Source organism: Drosophila nasuta, chromosome X (assembly GCF_023558535.2).
Source record: "Drosophila nasuta strain 15112-1781.00 chromosome X, ASM2355853v1, whole genome shotgun sequence".
NCBI classification, from domain to species: domain Eukaryota; kingdom Metazoa; phylum Arthropoda; class Insecta; order Diptera; family Drosophilidae; genus Drosophila; species Drosophila nasuta.
Window position 1 is genome coordinate 18782108 of NC_083459.1, and position 20742 is coordinate 18802849.

The 20742-nt window shown below is 35.2% G+C and overlaps 3 protein-coding genes across 4 annotated transcripts; 2 read left to right on the forward strand and 1 right to left on the reverse strand.

The window, feature by feature from the left end:
• Positions 1 to 137: 137 nt before the first annotated feature.
• Positions 138 to 3820, forward strand: LOC132794987 (uncharacterized). The gene is made up of 4 exons (XM_060805362.1): positions 138 to 364; positions 429 to 533; positions 935 to 1326; positions 1389 to 3820. Exons 1-4 carry the CDS (start codon positions 260 to 262, stop codon positions 3481 to 3483), a joined length of 2697 nt encoding a protein of 898 aa, XP_060661345.1. The 5' UTR covers positions 138 to 259; the 3' UTR covers positions 3484 to 3820.
• Positions 3821 to 4363: 543 nt separating this feature from the next.
• On the forward strand, positions 4364 to 8053 carry LOC132796104 (ras-related protein Rab-35). The gene is made up of 4 exons (XM_060807147.1): positions 4364 to 4694; positions 4783 to 5468; positions 6489 to 6788; positions 6858 to 8053. The coding sequence occupies exons 2-4, from the start codon at positions 5417 to 5419 to the stop codon at positions 7109 to 7111; spliced, it is 606 nt and encodes a 201-aa protein (XP_060663130.1). The 5' UTR covers positions 4364 to 4694; positions 4783 to 5416; the 3' UTR covers positions 7112 to 8053.
• A 1869-nt stretch (positions 8054 to 9922) lies between these two features.
• LOC132796483 (stabilin-2) lies at positions 9923 to 20540 on the reverse strand. Of its 2 annotated transcripts, none has more exons than XM_060807662.1 (6): positions 20425 to 20540; positions 17814 to 17991; positions 16016 to 16248; positions 15867 to 15948; positions 10417 to 11030; positions 9923 to 10355 (listed from the first exon to the last, which is right to left on the reverse strand). In XM_060807662.1, the coding sequence occupies exons 1-6, from the start codon at positions 20425 to 20427 to the stop codon at positions 10146 to 10148; spliced, it is 1320 nt and encodes a 439-aa protein (XP_060663645.1). In that variant the 5' UTR covers positions 20428 to 20540; the 3' UTR covers positions 9923 to 10145. The 2 variants fall into 2 exon arrangements, with proteins under 2 accessions (XP_060663645.1, XP_060663646.1); XM_060807663.1 differs by having other exon boundaries at positions 17889 to 17991; positions 20425 to 20539.
• Between the last annotated feature and the right edge of the window lie 202 nt (positions 20541 to 20742).

The following is a 20742-nucleotide window of genomic DNA, read 5'->3' on the forward strand; positions in this document are numbered from 1 at the left end:
CGCACAAATTAAATAGACCGCTAATACTGAGTTGTCAATCGACTATCGATACCCTAATTATCGATACGGGATATCTATTTTATTGCTACATGGCAGTGGAGCTGCCACTTATAATATTTAAAAAACGTGGCAACGCCAGTTTTAATCAACAGATCCCGCCATTTATGCGGCGCATCATCAGTTTGCAGAAATAAACGCATTCGACATTGTGGACATTCATTTAAAATATTGGACAAATCGGATAAAACGTGTAAGCAATATGACGAAATGCCTGTTGTGTCGCAGTGCCAACAACGATGAGCTCTTGCTGGGTAAAATGCACATTCGCCGACATGGCTGCGTTGCTGTTCATGAGAGTTGTTTGGTGGGTAAAGGACAACAACAACAGGTCCAATAATTTGCTAACATTTTATTTGTTACACTTGCAGTATTTGAGCTCGAATTTGGTGCAGCGCGGCCGTGAAACTAGCAACGATATTTGCTGTTTCACTTTAGCAGACATCAAAAACGAATCACAACGTACACAAAAATTGGTAAGTTGTTTTGTTTTTGTGTTTGTGTTTATTGCGGCCAATTTCCTTGTATTTACATACGTTTGTATGTATGTATGTATGTATGTAGTAGAAGTGTATTACAATTCACTCAACAGGCAGCAACAGCATCAATTATTATTATACCTGCCTACGTACACCTGCGTCCGACTATTTACTCTTTTATATCTTTAAGAGTAGATTTGTTCAAAATGTTTATGTGGTTGCAACGCTTGGATTTTGGACACGCCCACCTGCGTCCTTACAATTCCATATAAACTAACTTTTATGGCCGAACCAAATTTGGCAAATTTATAATTCAAGTTTTCTTCCACAGCTTAAAAACCGAAATATCCAAATGCTCAGTTTCGAATTGTTATAACGAGTTCTCTTCCTTCTTGCAGGAATGTTTCTACTGCCACAAAAACGGTGCCAACATTGGATGCTGCGCAAAGAAATGCCGTCGATCATTTCACACCGAATGCGGCATCAAGAATGGAGCCCAGAATCAATATTGCAACACGTACAATTCCTTCTGCAGCTCGCACATCAAGAAGTTCCCACAGCGACCCAAGGATCAAGAAGAATGTGCCATTTGCCTGGACACGTTGCTCAAAAAGGAAAAATTCAAGTACACGGAACACATCTTAGGCAACTGTTGCAACCGTGGCTGGTATCACAAGCGCTGCTTGCAACAATATGCTAACTCGGCGGGATATTTCTTCAAGTGTCCGCTGTGCAACGATAAGAAACAGTTTCATTTGGTTAGCATGTGGGGTATCTTTGTGCCAAATCGGTAAGAGATTATTGCCAGCAAATAATTGGAACTGAAATTATAAATTTACTTTGTATTTTTAGTGATGCTTCTTGGGAACAAACAGATGCCTATGACGATCAACAGGTGTTGGCGACTTCCTGCACAGCCGAGAATTGTCAATTGCGACGCGAGAATCCAGATGAATCGGTATCGGAAATTCTATTGTATTGCAATCTCTGTGGTGGCAATCCAATGCACACACAGTGCACACCATTGGACACTGAAGATTATTGCTGCAACGATTGCAATGGCGTGGCAAATGATACAATCGATCCGACACTGGACGATACTTTGATTCCAACGGAAACAGCCACGAACTTGAATGGTTCACGCATGAAATTCGAGACAATGGAGCTTTCAATGAAAAAAGAGGAGAATGCTCCTAGCATTACGCCTTTGCGTCCACGCAATTGTTCACCATCCGCAGAACATCAAGATTCTCGTTTTCGTGATCGCAATATTTGCATGACAACGACTGACATGAAGGGAGAGGAGAAGAATAACGAGAATATTTTCTTGGCACAGTCGCAACCGATGACGCCAGTTTCATTGCCTTCCAAACGTGGCCCCATCACAGTTGACGAGCTGGAAAAGGAGAATTCCTCACCGATTTTGCGAGATCAACGCTTAGGGCATGCCATGCAAGCAGCGCTTGAACCGAAATTTAAGAACGAAGATCAATTGAGCGATTCGGATATAGGAGATGATTTGGAAATCGCTGTTGCAACGCTCAAGAAGCAAGAGGAAGAATCACGCAAAGCCAATCAATTGAAATATGAGCAGATGCCTGTTTCTGATCAACGATCAAGTCACGGTGATCAAGCATCGCTTGAGTCAAAGTCAGAGATCAAAGATGAGTTGAATGATTCGGAGATGGGAGATGATTTGGAAATCGTTGTTGCAATGCTCAAGAAGCAAGAGGAAGAATCACGCAAAGCCAATCAATTGAAATATGAGCAGATGCCTGTTTCCGATCAACGATCATGTCACGGTGATCAAGCATCGCTTGAATCAAAGTCAGTGAAAGATGAGTCGGATGATGAGATGGGCGATGATTTAGAAATCGTTGTTGCAATGCTCAACCAGAAGAAAGCAGAAGCAGACGCGGCAAGGGAGGCTCTTAAAAGGGACATGCAATGGGAGGAGGATAAAGAGAATAATCAGCTAACTTCAAATACAACTGCAACTCAAAGGCCTTCAATCTCAGTTGAAAAGTCTACGCAATCGAGTGAAACAGCTATTGAGATGCGTGAAACGCGTTCGCGATCGAGACGTCGATTGTCACAGGATGTAAATGTAAAGCATGTTGAATCTCAGCCGGAGAATATAACTGTGCGTTCGAGACTGAGTTGTGGATTGTCGCAGAATCCCAATGATGAACTTATTCAAGCCCAGCCAGCGAAGGCTACAGTGCCTCCGATGCGCTCGCGCTCGAGACTGAGCTGTCGATTGTTCCCGGATGTGAATGTTGATCATATTGAATCTCAGGCTGAAAAGAATACTGTGCGTCCATCGCGCTTGCGTTCAAGACTGAGTTGCCGATTGCCGCAGGATGTGCATATCAAACCTGTCGAGTCCCAACCAGAGAAGATGGCTGTGCGTCAAACACGTTCGCGTTCGAGATTGAGTTGCCGATTGTCGCAGAATCCCAATGATGAGCATATTCAAACCCAGCCAGAGAATGCTACAGTGCCTCCAACGCGCTCGGATGTGAATGTTGATCATATTGAATCTCAGGCTGAAAAGAATAATGTACGTCAAACGCGTTCACGCCAACGTCGCGCCACAATTGCCGTGCAGCCGCAACAGTGCGAAACAATGCGTCAAACGCGTTCACGTTCACGTCTCCGTGGCTCCCTTAAAGATGCAAATAATGTGCCTCAGCCAACAGCGAATCGTGCAGCTCGCTTGCGTCAAAGACGCAGCACATTCGCTGTGGAAAGATCAGCGAAGGAGAAGTCGCAATCGCCGCCTTTGAAGCGTCAAACGCGCTCACGCTCTGCCTTAAAGCGCAAATCACCGACGGACTTGGGTGTAGGTCGGCATCCAATGCGTCGTCGTAGCCAACATGCGCTGCAGCCCGAGGCGATGTTGAAGAGCTACGATGTTGAAGAGCAATGGAGAAGCAGATTGTAGCCAAACGGTTCCCAATCGAATGATCTCATGTGGTTTCATGTACCGCAGTCTAATATAAAATGTATCCATTTATCTTTTAAGCCAAAAGCGTGAAATTTGCAGCTATATTTTTTTTATAACACATATTCACCAAGTTAAGAAATGAAAAAAAAGCCTGGTATAAGGCAGTTTTTGAAGGACTCGAATATCTTCAATTTAATGTATTTTCATTAAACATATCCACCAACCTGGAAAATATTGGTGCATTTATTTTTTTTTTAAGTTCTAAGTTTGTAAGTTGTGAATTACGCGAAATGCTAAAAATTTTTGTTTGCTAATTGTTGGTTATTTTTACCTAATGTAATAAATGGATTTACTTTGTTTTGATACACTTACGTTCTCTTGTCTGTCATAAATTATTTGCACATCAACTAGACAAGGACTGAAGATGTGAATCCCAGAATATCTCGCTCGGATTTGTGCATTGCTATCGTTATCGATATACCAACATTTAATACTTTTCTATGCTGCAATTTTACACCAAAGTAAGAGCTCATCGAAGATGTTTTTTTTAGAACTAAGAAGAAACTACATAAAAAATATAATATATTTATTATTTTGCTAACGATAACTTATTTTAAAAGTTATTTGAATTTTATCAGTGACGAAAATCATTGAAATATATGAAAATAAAGATTATAATATATATATGTATAATAAAATTAAACTAAAACAAAATAAATATAAAAAAAAACATATCAGAGCGGAACGTCAATGTGACCACACACCAAGAGCCAGCAGCAGTATATACTAGACTCATTCACTATATATACTAGGCTATGGAAAAGTTGGGTATATTTGCGACCAAAGTAGTTATATTTGATCGTTGAGATTTGGTCACACTGCATTCCATATATTCGTGTGTTAGTAATAGTTTACTCATAATATGAATATTATTTAGGATTATGATTTTAATTAAGTTAGTGCAAACAGTCAGCAGAGCAGGTGCGAAATAATTGAAAACATAATTGCAACACCATAAAGTGAATATTTGTGAGTGAAAACGAGCGACGACGCCTAACGCCTAAAATACAACAAAAAAATCGAGGCATAATCCGCTGGCTTTGTGTGCACGAAAGGGAGAGGGAGAGTGACTAGGGAACCAAGCTGCCAGCAGCAACACCAGCAGAGACGGAGAAGGAGAAGGAGAGAGGGCGACTTGCTAATTTATTGTGCGTGTGTTTGTGCGTTCGTTGAGTTGTGACATTATTAATATAAGCATTATAATTGTAATATTTTCAAAAATACGCACACCAGCAGCGCAGCAACTCAAATAACCATTGTAAGCAAAAGTTCCACTGTGCTTCCAACACAGCAACAGCAACAACAACTGATAAAATACATGGAAAGACAGACGTGAGCGTCAAGTGCTTTAACGCCGGGGCGAGAATTAAATAACAAGTAACAAAAGAAGCAACAAAAACAACAACTATAAACTCTACGTACAACAACAGCAATAACAATAGAGAGAGAGCTTATCACACATACACACACCCGCAGCTTCAGCAGAACAACAGTTTATCATATTGTTTAAGCAACCGGCGGCAGCAAGCAGCAAGCAGCAGCAGCAATAATCAGCATCAGGCACAGGCAGGCAGCGCTGTGGGAGTGAGAGAGAGAGCGAGATAGGCACACGCCAGTGTATGTGTGTGGGTGTGTCTGTGTGTGCATGTGCGTGTATGTGGGAGCAAGGCACAAACACGACGGCAAACAACACCACCGGCAGCAGTGGCAGTAACAACAACAACAACTACAACCGCAACTACAACAACAGCAACAAGCAGTAACGAAATTTTTTTTTGCATTGTTCCGCAACTTGGACGCCGATTAACAATAGATTAAAACACCAACAACTATAAGCAGTAGAAGCAGTAACAGCAGCAGCAGCTCCAAAATGGCACGCCACTTTGATCATATGTTCAAGTTGCTTATAATTGGCGACAGCGGTAAGTGTAAAATGCAAATACACACACACATATATATACAAACCCAAACCCAAACACAAACTCACACTCAATCACTAACATGCTCACATATCCGCTGACAAGCTTGCATGCTTAGACATACGTGCGTATGCGTAATATGCGCTTGCATTTTTGCATGTTTTTCACCTGACCAACAACAACAGCAGCAAGAACAACGCGAGAGCGTTATAAATAGCAACAAATCATAAAGCAACAAAAAAAAAGTGCAACGTTTGTGCTCAATTCAACATTTGGGATCTTTTCGTTGTTATTTTTTCTTTGTGCGCTGTCTTCGCTGTGTTGTTGTCTCGACCAATCAGCTGTTTTGTCTTCCCTTTTGAGAGAGACTTAGTGTAAATGAGAGAAGTTTGACCCAAGCTTGGACAACTGGTTTGTGTCTTCGTTAAGCATGGGTTGAAATATATGCTACGCTTGACTTTGGTTCTTTAATGAACGAAAAACGCTTCGCTTTATTTTTAATTCTAAGTGTCAAATTTATTTACAACAGAAAGTGCTTCATTTAAATACTTTAAAGTTCTTATTACTTTATTTTGAAATTAACTAAAGTAAATATTATATTGCTGATTAAAAAACGTGCTTTGCTTTGTGTCTTCACTTAATGAACTTACATCCATTTTAGTTTGATTTGAAGCACGGGACCCAGCTTAATTGAAAGAATAGTCTTTTAAGAATTTATCCTCTGTCTTGTTCCTTAATGTGCAATGTTTATGTTCCGGCAGATTTCGTAGTATCGATCAATTGATTATCTCTTAAACTGCTTTAAAACGGAACTCGTAAAGCTCTAGTTTGTTGCGGCTGTAATTGGAGAAAAGTAATTTACCAAATCATTTATTTTTGGATAAACAATCGCCGAACATTCCACACAAATTGCATGGAACTTTCTTTTATCTCTTTTGCTCACTTAACGCTCTCTTCTTTAAACCCATTTAACAAATACATTATTCATGGTTTTTCTTTCTTTTTTTGTTTTGTTTTGTATAGGTGTTGGCAAATCCTCGCTTCTTATACGCTTCTCAGATGACACATTCTCGGGCAGTTATATAACGACAATTGGCGTGGACTTTAAGATACGCACGGTGGTCATCGATGGACTGCGTGTCAAGCTGCAGATTTGGGATACCGCTGGCCAGGAACGTTTTCGCACCATCACCAGCACCTACTATCGAGGCACGCATGGAGTGATCATTGTTTACGATGTGACGAATGGTGATTCCTTTGCGAATGTGCGACGCTGGCTCGAGGAGATCCAAAACAATTGCGATGTCGTCAACAAAGTATTAGGTGAGTACTCTCAGTCATCTATCTCAAATGAGATATAAATAAATGTATGTGCAATCTTCGTTTTTTTAGTGGGCAATAAGAACGATGATCCGGATCGAAAGGTTGTCATTACGGAGGATGCGGAACGATTTGCGCGACAAATGGATATTCAGCTGTTCGAGACATCCGCCAAAGATAACCTCAACGTGGAGGATATGTTTCTGTCGATAACGCGGCAGGTGCTCAGTCATAAGCTGCGCACCGCCTCCGATGAGCAGCAAAAGGATCGCATTGTCGTGAGCAACAAGAAGGGCAATCGGAAATCCAATAAATGTTGCAGTTGAAAGCGGCGTCGTTGCAGTCGAATCTTGATGAGAATATGTTGTGGTGGCGCGTAGTACAGGTTCATAATGGCACACACACACACACACACACACACACACAAACACACAAACAGATAGACCAACATGTAGTTTACACACACACACATACACACAAGACAAGTTTTTTTTTGTTTTAATTTTTGTAATGCCTCAGAGCCGTAAAAGAGAAAAGAAAAAATTATGAAAATGTAAAGCGCAATTAATTGTATTTAGCAATTTATATACATATTATATACATATATATAAATTCGATATGTATATATATATTTGTGTATATATATACATATATGTATCTCGATATACGTATTCTATATATATTATATATAAATATACATAAAGATGAGAAAAAAACAACAAAAAAGAAAAAAAAAAAACAAAACAAATTGCATATTTATACAAGAATATATTTATATTTGAAACAGAAACAAAAAACAAAAACAAACAAAATCGTATTTACAATATTATATTATAATACTAAATAATGATAACGATAATTGAAACAATAATTGCGATTATACGCAGCAGCTGAGAAAACGAGACAGAACGAGAACAAAACCAACAAAATGATCTATGATTATTATACGTTTCATCGTTGTATTATTTGTATTTATCAATTTGTGCGTCAAAAAATGGCATTTTGTACAACACTTTCGCCAAGGAAACTATTTTTAACACCTCCCCCCTCCTGTAACTGTTCCCAAAACTGAAACTGATATTTGCCACACTCACACACACATACATAGTTCAGTTATCAGATCAATTTTTGATATGTGTAGTATTCGATCATCAATCAAACTTCACTTCCAATTTTGATATTTGACCACCTCCTTGCACTTACCACTTAGTTAATGTTCAATTTATCAATTATATATTGTATAATTAATATAATTATTATTATATATATTTTTTTGTTTTTTTTTTTTTTTTTTTGGGTCTGTAAATTTGTTTTCCATATGCCAATTAGATATGAAAGTGAGATCAATAATAATTGTATATGATTGTATTTACTATATAGATTGATAATAGACTCTTTTTAAATCAGAAATCGTATACATATTTATTGTGTTTCAACACCAAATATAATTATTTAATGGCAGAGACTTTTAGAAAGTGCGGTAAATCCATAGTTAATTGCTATCCACACTATACATGCATATATAATTTGATATATACTCGCATATACATCTCTATATATATGCTATATACATATATGTATATACGTGTATATATATTCATATTCACAGCAGAATGAGAACGAGTATGAACGTTATAAAATAAAGCCACTAATTCAATTTTTAAAAAAAACTCTCTTGCACAACTTTTTGCTAGTGTGTAATTATGGTTGAAGTACAGAACAAAAAAAGATATTTAATAATACAATTTATATTTGCAGATGATGTAGATTGTGCAATGGAATTTGAATGTGTCGTTAATACAGTTGCAACACATTTGAGTGGATGCTGTTTGACGAGCTTTAGTTAGGAATAACAAAGTTATTCGCTCCTCTTTTTCATGCATTTAATTACTGCCATTATTCCTTTTTACAGGGTATTAGAAGTTTGCTCTGTCTGTCCGTATAAACTGATTTTTATATTTTATAATAAGCTAACGAAAAACTTTGACAAAAAAACGGTTGCTGAAGTCCAGTTGTAATTGCTTTGATTGACAATTTGGTATATTTTGACACTCAATAGTATATTCTGTACTCAATGGTATATTTTTAATGGAAAAGTATATCGATCCAGTTCGGTTTTACTTGCTTGAGTTGACATCTGGTATATTTTGAATGAAAATGTATATCGACATAGTAAAAATATAACCATCGGTATATTTCAGTATATTTCCGTTAAATGAATTCGGTATATTTTAATAATAATACCACAATGTTTTGATTTTATTGAGAGTCGAGCTTTCTTACATGTTTCTTTTTATAGGTAGAGTTATTTTTTTATCAATTGATAAAATCCAATATTTATAGTATAGTTACATTTTTAATCGCCACAATTTTGTATTTTATAGTTATGCAAAGTGTAGGCAATTATTAAAATTTGCTGGCTGCCTAATGTAACATATTCAAGGTGACATTTTTAAAGACAATTTAATTGTGGTTTCTAATATTTTTTAAAATAATTTATTATCAATTATTTGATTTTATGTTGCTACCTAATTGAAAATCTTTAACTTGACATTTGTAATGGACCATTTTATGGTGGTTTTTAATATCTCATTTTTTAACTAATTTATTGGCATTTCTTTTATTTTTTCTGCATAATTTAACAACTCTAAATTTTCAACTTTAAGCAAAAATAATTTATTTTGAATTTATTTTATGTTTCTGCAAATTTAACATATTTGAAATTGGCATCTTTTATAGACAACTTTTTGGTGGTCTTTAATATTTACTTTCCTAAATTATTTATAATCAATTTGTCTAGTTTTTTCTGCATTTTTAATAACTTAAACTTACCAAATTTAAAGAAAATAATTAATTACCAATTTTTTAATTCTTTGCTTCCTAATTTAGCATCTTTAAATTGGCATTTTTTATGGAACATTTTTTGGTGGTCTTTAATATTTACTTTCCTAAATAATTTATAATAATTTTTTCTAGTTTTTCTGCACTTTTAGTAACTTTAGTTTATTACCAATTTTTAATTTATTGCTACTTCATTTAGCATCTTTAAATTGGCATCTTTTATAGCAAATATTGTTTAGCAACTTTTAGTACCTATTCCAAAATCAAAGAAAGACGCAATTTGTTTTTAATTATGTTTTTTTAATTCGTTTTTATTCGTTTTACAAATTGTATTTGTTTTGTTTTTTATTTAGCGGTGTCACAGGCGAATTAGGTGCAATTGGATTAATAGAAAAGCACTGAGAACTGTGAGTGAAAGTGAGTGAGAGTTTTGTTGTTGTTGTTGTTGCGGGCAGGCAGTGCGGCGTTTTGGTAGCCAGAATGAACATCATCTAGCACTGTGAAACACTTAAACTTATGTTAGTGGTACTTGGCCACGGGGAAGTTGCGTGTTTGGCGGCACGAGACGAGCGCATCGCCCGATTGTCCGGCGGGACAACGACAGACGGCGAGATGAGCTTTCGCCTCGCAGCTGGCGCCTGTGGCGCATTTGCCAATGCAGGGATCGACGCACTGATAGTTGATGCAAGCCCGGTGATCGGGGCACTCGTTGTTGCTCAAGCACTCGCCCTGCAACAGACAAGAGAAGAAGTTAAAGGCAATTTTGAAAGTGTGAAGTGTGAAAACTTACGCGCTGACAGTGCGAAAGAGGATTGCCCGTGTGTCCGGGCAGACAATTGCAGACGGGACGTTCGCGTCCAGTGTTGTCGTGACCGGGGACACAGATGGCATTGGTGCCGCATGGATTGGGCTCGCAGAGATCCTCCTTGGTGAAGGGGCGACAGCGCACAAACGGATCGCCAGTCATGTCGCGTGGACAGCTGCACACGGGCGTCAATCCACGCAGATTGCAATCGGCTCCGACACCGCAGGCGCCCTCGCATGTGTTCTTGCAGATGCCATAGAAGCAGGCGGGTCGACTGGCTGGACAATCGACATCGCCGTAGCATTCGGGACGGCATTCGGTGTACGGACTGCCAATGTAACCCTTGGGGCACTCACAGATGGCTCGATGGTTGGCCACCGTTTTGCAATTGGCACCGATGCCGCACTGGCCGCAGGATGGGACGCACTTGTAGTTGCTGCACATGTCGCGACCGCCGCAGTCGCCGTCGTGTTCGCATTCGTGGCGGCAACCGCTCAGCGGGTTGCCCAGATAGCCGTGGAGGCAGGAGCACGTTGGCACCGAGTTAATGATCTCGCATTTGGTGTTAATGCCGCACGGACTCGGATGGCATTGTTCCTCTGCAATGTACGAGTAATCGATGCGATAAATATATTGTTATTATTTTTATCGAGTAATCCCCGACCATGACAATGAAATGAAATTAAAGTGTTAACTATCGAGGATAAATGTGGACCACAAAGCGACAAAAGAACTGAGTATAAATACAAAATGATTAAACATTGTGGAACTTGCTTCAACTTGCTATAGTTTTAAATATAATTTTAATTATAGTCGCTACAATTGTATTGAAATAAAATTGAAAATGAAATGCTCAAGTAAATCAATAAAAAATAAACTTACTTCTATTGTACATAAATAAATTAGTTTATCAGAGTGAATTTCATACAACATTATAAATTCTCATTCAATACATATTCGTACATTTTGAGTGCAAAATTAAATATTTTAATAATTTCTTTTATGTAATTTACTTAAAAATATATCAATTTTGAATTGAATGTATTTTTGAATCACTTGCATAAAATCTATTAATTTTTTTTAAATTTCTCTGTCACAAGGAAATTTTAATTAACAAATATATATTTGAGTTCAATGTATTAATTTCATTTATGTAAATTACTTTAAAAAAAGTATTTCTTAAAATCAAATACATTTTGAATTGAAAGTCAATTTTGTAATTAAAACATTTGTATTGGAAAAAAAAATTGATTATTTTGTGTATTTTTTCTTTGCATATAGAAAATTTGAAGTAAAATTTGCTAATTTCAATTATTTCTTTTTTTAAATTTTAAATTTGTTGATGCAAAATATTGCAAAGTATTAATATTGAAAATTACCTAAAAAACAAGTCAAGTTTTATGTCAAAGAAATATTGCAGATAAATGATTTGATTTCTTGAATAAAGAAATATATTCTAAATTTGAAAATTTGTATTGAATAAGAATTGATTTCTTTCTATGAAAATTAAACACTTTTGTAATATTAACTAAGCAGAAACAAGACAGTTTTGATTTATAAGTATTTCAATTTCAAAATTTTCTGATTTCAAAATACAATAGAAAAATTTAGTAACGTGCTTAAAAAGAAGTTTGGAAATTTTTTTTTGCAAAAATCATTATTTCAGAAAAGCTTGACAATTTTATAATTATATTTTCAAAAGCAAACATGAAAATGCTGTTGATATTTCTCAATTCAAATAGAGATTTTTAGTCTCTCCATTAAACACTTTGAAAACAAAATGTAAAAGCTGTTGACCACATTTGAATTAAGTTGAATGTATAATACTTAGGCAAAGTAAAGACTTCACTATACTTTAAGAGAATTCCCTTAAGGGGACAACTGGGAGTTTAGGAAACTTTTGAAGGAGACAAGCGCACAGGGTATTAAGTTTTGTGGCATTCAGCATTCGGTTATCAATTTCATTGAGTGCATTTAAATAAATTTCCAATTTAAATGCAAATTTTTTTGGTTTGTTTTTTTTTTTTTGGTTCAGTATTGATTCATATGCATTGCAATTAGCATTTGGCTTAAGCCCATAAATTGAAGGCATAGAAATTTATATACGCCGATTGCAGCTGTCCCAACTCCTACACAGAAAGAGACAGCTACAGACAGAGAGAGAGAGAGAGAGAGAGAGAGAGAAGGACATTGGAGACGCCCATTTGCACTTGAATTCATGTCGCATATTTGTATATACTCGTATATACACTGATGACTATATATGTATGTATATATTCTGGGGATATACACAATAAGTACGTATCCATAATGTAAATTTCAAACAATAGGCAAAACAATGGAAATGGAAATGAAATCAGAGATGGCAATGCTCAAGTGGTCGACTGAAGCGATATTTTGTGGAGGAGGAGTCGATTGACCAAATCTATAAATAAATATGAGCATTTAGCTGTTGTTTTGTCCGTTGTTGAGTTACTTTTAAGCATTGCAATGATTGCCAAAGTGTGCCACAACTTTTGTCATGGTTACAAATGCCACAATTTCGAAATCATCATCATCATCATCATCATCATCATCATCATCATCATCATCATCATCATCATCATCATCATCATCATCATCGTCATCAATGAAAGGAATCCGAAACAAAGATTGCCGCAAGGAAAGCCACGATAATTGTACAGCAAAAAAATGAAAGTAAATTATAAGTAAAAATTATGCGCATAAATGAGCTTTGACTACTATTGTATTTGAACTGAAACTGGAGCTGGAGCTGAAACTGTGGACGAAGACGGAGATGGAGATGGAGACGGGGTCCATTGCTTTATTCGATTTATTCAGGGCTATTTCAAGTGCCATCGCCCAGCCACGCCCCCAATTATTTGCGCTTTGTTACTGCCGCATAAGTTGTCCACTATGCGGGGAAATGGAGCGGGGAGCGGGGACTGCCTTCGACTGCCCAACTGCTCCTTTGACCCAACAGCAAACCTGCACATGAATAACATGACCCTGCATAAATCACACTCTTCGACTGTGCCAAGCAACTAATGCGCCATTCTATATATAACGACTTCTAAATGCCCTATATATAATATATATCTTTATTCTACTTATTTTCCTGTAATATGATAATTAAACTAATTTTGAGGTATAAATAATAAATATATATTTAACCTTAATTCTTACCGATTTCTTATCGTTTTTTTGTGTTTTGCACTACTTTGTATTATTATTTTATTGGAAATACATGTACTATAATGTTCTACAAAAGTAATATTTAATATTTTGCCTTTTTATAATTTTAACCTAATGTCTTCCGCAGTACTATTTTCTAAGCAGTTCGATAATTTAAATAAATTGATTGAATATATTTTTTTTCATATATATACATAAGTAGTTCAGCTGGTGAATATGTGAGAACTTCAAACGATCACCTAAAGCAAAACAAGTTAAAAGTTAAGTTGAAGAAAATGTAAGTAACGATGAAGTAAAGCAGACGTTAGATCATTAGATCAACTAATATAGTGGCTTGAATTTAAATTTATTAGGACAATACTCGCAGCATGAAGAAAATTAATAACAGAAATGAATGCCACTTTTATAAAAGAAGAATTAAATTAGTTAACTAGAAGCAATTGCTTCTATTCTAGCAGAAGAAGTTGCTACTTTTTAGTTCTAGAAGTATAACAAAAGATGTTGCTACTTTTCTAAAGGAAAATGTTGCTAGTTCCTAGTGCTAAAAGTATAAGAGAAGACGTTGCTAAAACTCAAGGTTATGCTAGTGAGAAAAGGAAAACAGAAGACGTTACTACTTGTCTAACAGAAGAAGTTGTCTATTCTCTAGCAGAAGAAGTTGCTACTTGATAGTTTAAAAGTATAACGGAAGAGGTTGATACTTGCTGGTGCATTTGTATAACGGAAGAATTTGCTAATTGACATTGCAAAAGTATAAGGGATGAAGATGCTACTTGGCAGTGCAATAGTATAGCGGAAGAGGTTGCTACTTGCTAGTCTAAAAGTATAAGGGAAGAGGTTGATACTTGCTTGTGTAAAACAATAACGGAAGAAGTTGGTACTTGCTAGTGTAAAAGTATAAGGGAAGAAGTTGCTACTTGCTAGTGCATTAGGATAACGGAAGAATTTGCTAATTGACATTGTAAAAGTATAAGGGATGAAGATGCTACTTGGCAGTGCAATAGTATAGCGGAAGAGGTTGCTACTTGCTAGTCTAAAAGTATAACGGAAGAGGTTGATACTTGCTTGTGTAAAACAATAACGGAAGAAGTTGGTACTATTCTAACAGAAGGCGTTGCTATTTTGCAGGGCTAAAGAATAACGGAAGAAGTTGCTACTTGCTAGTGTAAAAGTATAAGGGAAGAAGTTGCTACTTGCTAGTGTATTAGTATAACGGAAGAATTTGCTAATTGACATTGTAAAAGTATAAGGGATGAATTTGCTATTTCTCAAGCTTGCGTTAGTGGGAAAAGGATAGCAGAAGGCCTTCGCTTTTGTTTTTAGCAGAAGCAGTTGCTAGTTTCTCGTTGCTAGTGCTAAATATAAAGAAGAAGACATTACATGCAGGTAAAGAGAGAAAGAGAGAGCATGAATTATGAGAAACTGATTAATTTGCTATGTAGCCAAGTGCATTTTGTTGTTCTATTTTGTGTGAAATGAAATATTTTACAGAAATTCAATGAGAATATATTTTTTAATTATTTAAAATATATATTGTAATTTTGAAATTATACTATGATTATTATTATTTATTATTATGTAATCAATAATATAAACAAATGTAACAACATTCTTAATCTATATGACCCTTAAGCAGATAACATTGTTAGCTAAAGATACCGAGGGGAAGATAAACTTTTCTAATAAATCTAATCTAATAATATAGAAATGACAAAGCTGATAGCAAACTTATACAGACTGATATCATTTATAGTATGCAAGAATATCGACATTTCTGGTTTGCGTCGTTCGCTTTCGCCTTCGCCTACTTGGCCCCGTCCTTGATCTTGACAATTACGAAACAAAATGCCAGCTAATTAGCATAAAATTACAAAGAGCAAGTGCGTTTTGTATTGGGCGTTCATCACACAGCTGTTGTTGTTTTATATTATTGTTTTTGTATTGAGCGAGCAAAATATTATGCACGTCAACCTACATAAAAAATGAACTGCAAAAAAAAATGAATCAATGCGAGCACAGCCCAGCCCGAAAATGACTTTTTTTGGTCAAAACCAGTCAATTGGCTATAAAGCGACAACAACAATAATAACAAGTTTTTTGCGACTTAAATGTAAAGTGATTTGTGTACGCATTTCGTCGAAGCGAAGCGCGCTTTAGTTAATCACACATAATGAAATATTATCGTAATTTCATTGGCTCTAATCCTTAATTCGTTTTTATTAAAACATTCTCGGGCTTACCTGGATCGTTCAGATGGCACGAGGTATAGGGATCTCCGTTGTAGCCAGCCGGGCAACTGCAGACAGCAACATGATTTCTGGCCTAAAAACAACATCATGATGACATATTTCATTGGATGAAGCGAGCGCGAAGGTTGTCAACAACTTACGTCACAATTGGAGCCGATGCCGCAGGCGCCGACACATGGATTAACGCAACGATTATCCTTGCACTGCAGGTCGCCGCGGCAGTCGATGTTGTCGAGGCATTCGCCGCGATTGCAGTGCGTAAGCGGATTACCGCTAAAGCCGGGCGGGCAGGAGCAGACCGGACGGCCGCCGGAGGCTTCCTGGCAGACGGCATTCACGCCGCACGGATTGCCGCTGCAGCCATAGGTCTGGCCTTCAAATGGGATGTCCAAAAAATACCAGATGGTGGCGGGTGGGAGGTGGCAGGTGGCAGGATTGAAAACAGAGAGCGAGAGAGAAAGAGAGAAAGGTGTGCGACAGTTGCATAAAGGTGTTTCGTGCGATTGCAAAATACGACTACGACTAATTTCAACTACGTGGTTATATACAAAATACATACATACATCGGTGAGTGTGTGAGTCTGGTGATTCTGTGTATGTGTGAGTGTGTGTCTGTGAGTGTGATTAAGGATGATTTAAACTCGTATTAACCAAGTGCTTTCGTTAGCTCAACTTAACGTTGCATTTCCGCAAAAGTCTAAAACAGAACTTTTTCTGTTTTTTTTCTGAGATATTAGCTACTAATTTTGAATACAAGCAAAACTGTGCAGTATTATTCCAAAAATATACCAATTTTATGTATCACAAAAATACTAAAAATATATCATATACTATATTTAGTATATTAATATAGTAATGCATTCAAAAAATATACCATATATATCATATATATCATATACTATATTTGGTATATTAATATAGTAATGCATTCAAAAAATATACCATAGAGTGTAAAATATACCATATTGCCAGCTAAAGCAACTAAGACACGTAATATTCTTTAAATAATGTATCACAAAAATACTAAAAATATATCATATACTATATTTGGTATATTAATATAGTAATGCATTCAAAAAATATACCATAGAGTGTAAAATATACCATATTGCCAGCTAAAGCAACTAAGACACGTAATATTCTTTAAATAATGTATCACAAAAATACTAAAAATATATCATATACTATATTTGGTATATTCATATAGTAATGCATTCAAAAAATATACCATAGAGTGTAAAATATACCATATTGCCAGCTAAAGCAACTAAGACACGTAATATTCTTTAAATAATAGCTGTAACATTTTTAAGAATTATAAGGACTAAGTTATTATTGTTGTTACTTAAAATCATTCTACGCTTCTATTTTATTTTTTATCGATTCCATATGACAAATTAAAAAAAATGAAAAATCATAAATAAATAAATAAATCCTATTAATTCATTCTACAAAATATTGACTGAATCATTGATTTACAAATTAATCATCTTTAAGTAAAAAAAATAAAATTCAAAATCAACAAAAAAACGAATAATTATTTATATTATTTGTTTAGCGAAAATCGAATTATAATCAAGATGAAAAAGCATCATTTAATCTACTAAATATCTTGCTCTCTTCCAGTTACTATAAGTGAATAGTATTTTTGTTTAAGAACAATTAAAACATTAAGTGAAGTCTCCGATAAAAAGTAAAATTCTATTTGCTAGCGTCTCAATTTATAAATAAAGTAAAGAAATAAATAAACAAAAATGCATTCATTGTAATATTTTATCAAACTATTTGCAACAATAATTTCACGGAAATGCTTCAATTTTTTTTTTGCTCTGGTATTAAAGGATAAAAGTGCCTTTGGCAGTTAGTCTTAGTCAAGAGTTAAATCATAGACAACATTGTGTGAGTATGGAGAACTGTATTCTTGTATATTGTAAATACCACGTGTGTAGACTGGATTTGTATAGATCACGCGCTGCAGGGATCGGCCATCGTTGCCATAGGTATAATACGTACGATATGAACAGTTGACACAACGTTTCTCTAGTTTTTTGCCCATCGAACTGCCGATTGCCATGAGCATCACTGCCAGGCCTAAGAGCCGTTGATGCTGTAAAAACTGTTGACGATAATTGAAGAAATAAACATGAATAAAAAGTAATCAAGAAATTTATAAAATATTTTAAAAGTTACTCTTTGTAACCTTAAATTTATTTGGAATGTACAAAATAAAAAAATCAAATTTAAAAGACGAAATCATTGTAATGATTATAAATATTTCAAGAGCTAATGTGTTAGTTTATTGTACAAAAATTTGATTTTCTTTTAAAATCAAATTTCAAAAGGAATACAAATTAAAAGAGCATATACAGATATGCTCCTTAAAATAGCAGTGCGACTGTTGCAAAACTAAATTATGTTTTTTTTTTTTGTATATTTCTTTTGGTTAGTTGATCGTTGTAGATTCTTTTTGTAAAATAGAACCTAGACATATGAAATAAGCAAAAAGTCCATTAGATTTGGTTTCTTTTTCTTAAAGTTATGTCAGTCAAATAAGTATTGTGTCTTTTTTTGAAAAATGAATTTAGTGTAGAATAAAATTCCCTTTACTTTAATTTTTTGCTATATACGTTAATTGACTTGCTTCATAGGAATTTTTATACAATTATCCAGTTTACATTTTGCTTCGAATTCGCAGCAAATTCTTATTAACGAATTTCTATGCTTAACAAATTCTTAAAACTAAAAGTCGAGCCAATCGTAATAAGCTAACATACGAGCCCCTCCAATTGCATTATCACGAATCTTATAATTGAAAGCAATAAAATGATATCACATCAAATGAAATTGATAAGCTATCGAATGAATTGAATACATTGCATTTTATAGCTAATCAACCAGAAACTTGTTTACATAAAGTTCACTCTGCTTCACGCTCTTCAAAAAATACGGTGTGTCATAGCATTACTTGGAACGCAACGCAAAGCAACGCAAACAAACAAACAAAAACAACAAAATTCTAAATTCATAAATAAACAAATTAGTTTATCGTCATCGCATCGCATCGCATCGCATCGTCAGCGACAACAAATATCGTTAACATCGTCAGCGTATTAAGTATTACGACTGTGTCCGGTGAGCGTTAAATATTCGATTTAGTTGCGCTACTTAATTAAGATTGCTTTACCAAATTTGGTCCGTCATCTGGGCTCGATGGCTTTATTACATTATCTCGTTGGAGATTTGCGATCGTTTTGTGTTTGCGGATGACACATGGCAAAGAAACTTGTTGTTGTTGTTGTTTGTCAAGTTCGATTTCAGTTCGAACACATTAAATGACTACGAAATTCCGCAAAATTATGCAAATTGGCAGCAGCTTGCCTGAATTACTTTCGGCCCCAAAAAAAGGCAGCCTCAAAATCACACTTGACTAGAGCAAAGTAAGACAGCAGCCGCTGCTTTGGCCATACAAGGTCAATGCAATAGAAATATGATGATCTCAAATTATGATCGAATATTAATCGCTTCACATAAGTTCAGCTTAATGCGGGCGATTAATCATCCGCATAATTCTAGCTAATTATTTTTACGGAATTCCCAAGATAGCGCTTTGAGTTGTGAGCTATCTTTAACTCTCTGAGTTTGTGGGACAAATGTGTTATTTATTAAGCCAACTAAGAATATGATTGAAAGATCTAACTTTGCTAGTTTATCGGCTACTTAACATTCCCTTTACTCAAATTTTTTTGTTATGTGTATTAATTCACTTGCTTCCTGAGAAATTTACATATTGCTCAGAATTCCCAGTAAATTCTTGCAATTATTTTAATTCTTAGTATTTTGCACAATATTTTGTGCTTTCTTTTGTCATTACAAATTCTTGCAATTATTTTCATTATTAGTATTTCGTACGATCTTTTATACTATATTTACTCTTTACATTGCATTTATTTGTGTATTACGAAATAATGTTATTTAAATTTCTTTAAAATTTTCTAACTCTTAGTCTTCATATTTTTATTTATATTTAACAAAATGAATTTATATAAAATTCTATTAAAGCAAATCAAATTATTTTAATTATAAATACACATTTTTGCAGTTTCTGTTTGTTATTTTGTTTCATTTTATATCACTCGAAATTATTCAATTTGTAGGATCAAAAAAACATCCGAGTCTACGTAAATTTATTACAAAATTTATCAGATTTTTCTTTTAACAGTTTGTCATTTTTTGTGTTGTTAGTTTGTCTGATTCATTGGCTAAGCCAAGTGCCGGAAGCAAACACTTCAAACAGAACTCAAATTGAAGGAATTTCCAGTGACGCCGACGCTTCACAATTTTTTTTTTTTTGTATTAATGTTTATTGTGTTCATTTAGTTTGAATATTCGGCTCACGTATCATATTTAAATCATGTTTTATTTTGTTTGTCATTTTTATACGAGTAACTCGATTTTGTTTTGTAAAATATCGAATTAAACAGTTTGATTTGTTTGATTTCTTTCAAGAGTTTTGTTTACATTGAACAGTTGCTCACTTGAATGCACTCACCATTTTCTTCTTCTTTTAAGAAACAACAAAAACAACAGAAAAAAAAATATAGAAAAAAAGGAGTAGATGGATATAGTCGAGTAGTTTACTAGATTAAAATTATATGCCACTTGAAGCGTTCGATTTGAACTAAAGCGGCTTCTAGACGGTCTTGGGCTATTTATAAGCCTGTCCACGTCCGTATCTCAGTATCTGTCTCAAAAAAACAAAAAAAAAAAGGTCGCTGAGAACAGCTGAGAAGTGAGACAATACTCGTAGAAACCCAACGTTGGCGTCATCATCGCCAGAGTCAGAGCCAGAGACAGAGACAGAGCCAGA

Excerpts from the sequence above, each read along its gene's own strand:
- LOC132794987 (XM_060805362.1), top strand. The coding sequence starts at position 260 with ATGACGAAATGCCTGTTGTGTCGCAGTGCCAACAACGATGAGCTCTTG. Across the intron at positions 534-934 it reads CACAACGTACACAAAAATTG|GAATGTTTCTACTGCCACAA; the intron begins GTAAGTTGTTTT and ends TCCTTCTTGCAG. Across the intron at positions 1,327-1,388 it reads GGTATCTTTGTGCCAAATCG|TGATGCTTCTTGGGAACAAA; the intron begins GTAAGAGATTAT and ends TTGTATTTTTAG.
- LOC132796104 (XM_060807147.1), top strand. The coding sequence starts at position 5,417 with ATGGCACGCCACTTTGATCATATGTTCAAGTTGCTTATAATTGGCGAC. Across the intron at positions 5,469-6,488 it reads GCTTATAATTGGCGACAGCG|GTGTTGGCAAATCCTCGCTT; the intron begins GTAAGTGTAAAA and ends TGTTTTGTATAG. Across the intron at positions 6,789-6,857 it reads TGTCGTCAACAAAGTATTAG|TGGGCAATAAGAACGATGAT; the intron begins GTGAGTACTCTC and ends TCGTTTTTTTAG.
- LOC132796483 (XM_060807662.1), bottom strand. Across the intron at positions 15,949-16,015 it reads GCATCGGCTCCAATTGTGAC|GCCAGAAATCATGTTGCTGT; the intron begins GTAAGTTGTTGA and ends TGTTGTTTTTAG. Across the intron at positions 11,031-15,866 it reads GTGCCATCTGAACGATCCAG|AGGAACAATGCCATCCGAGT; the intron begins GTAAGCCCGAGA and ends CGTACATTGCAG.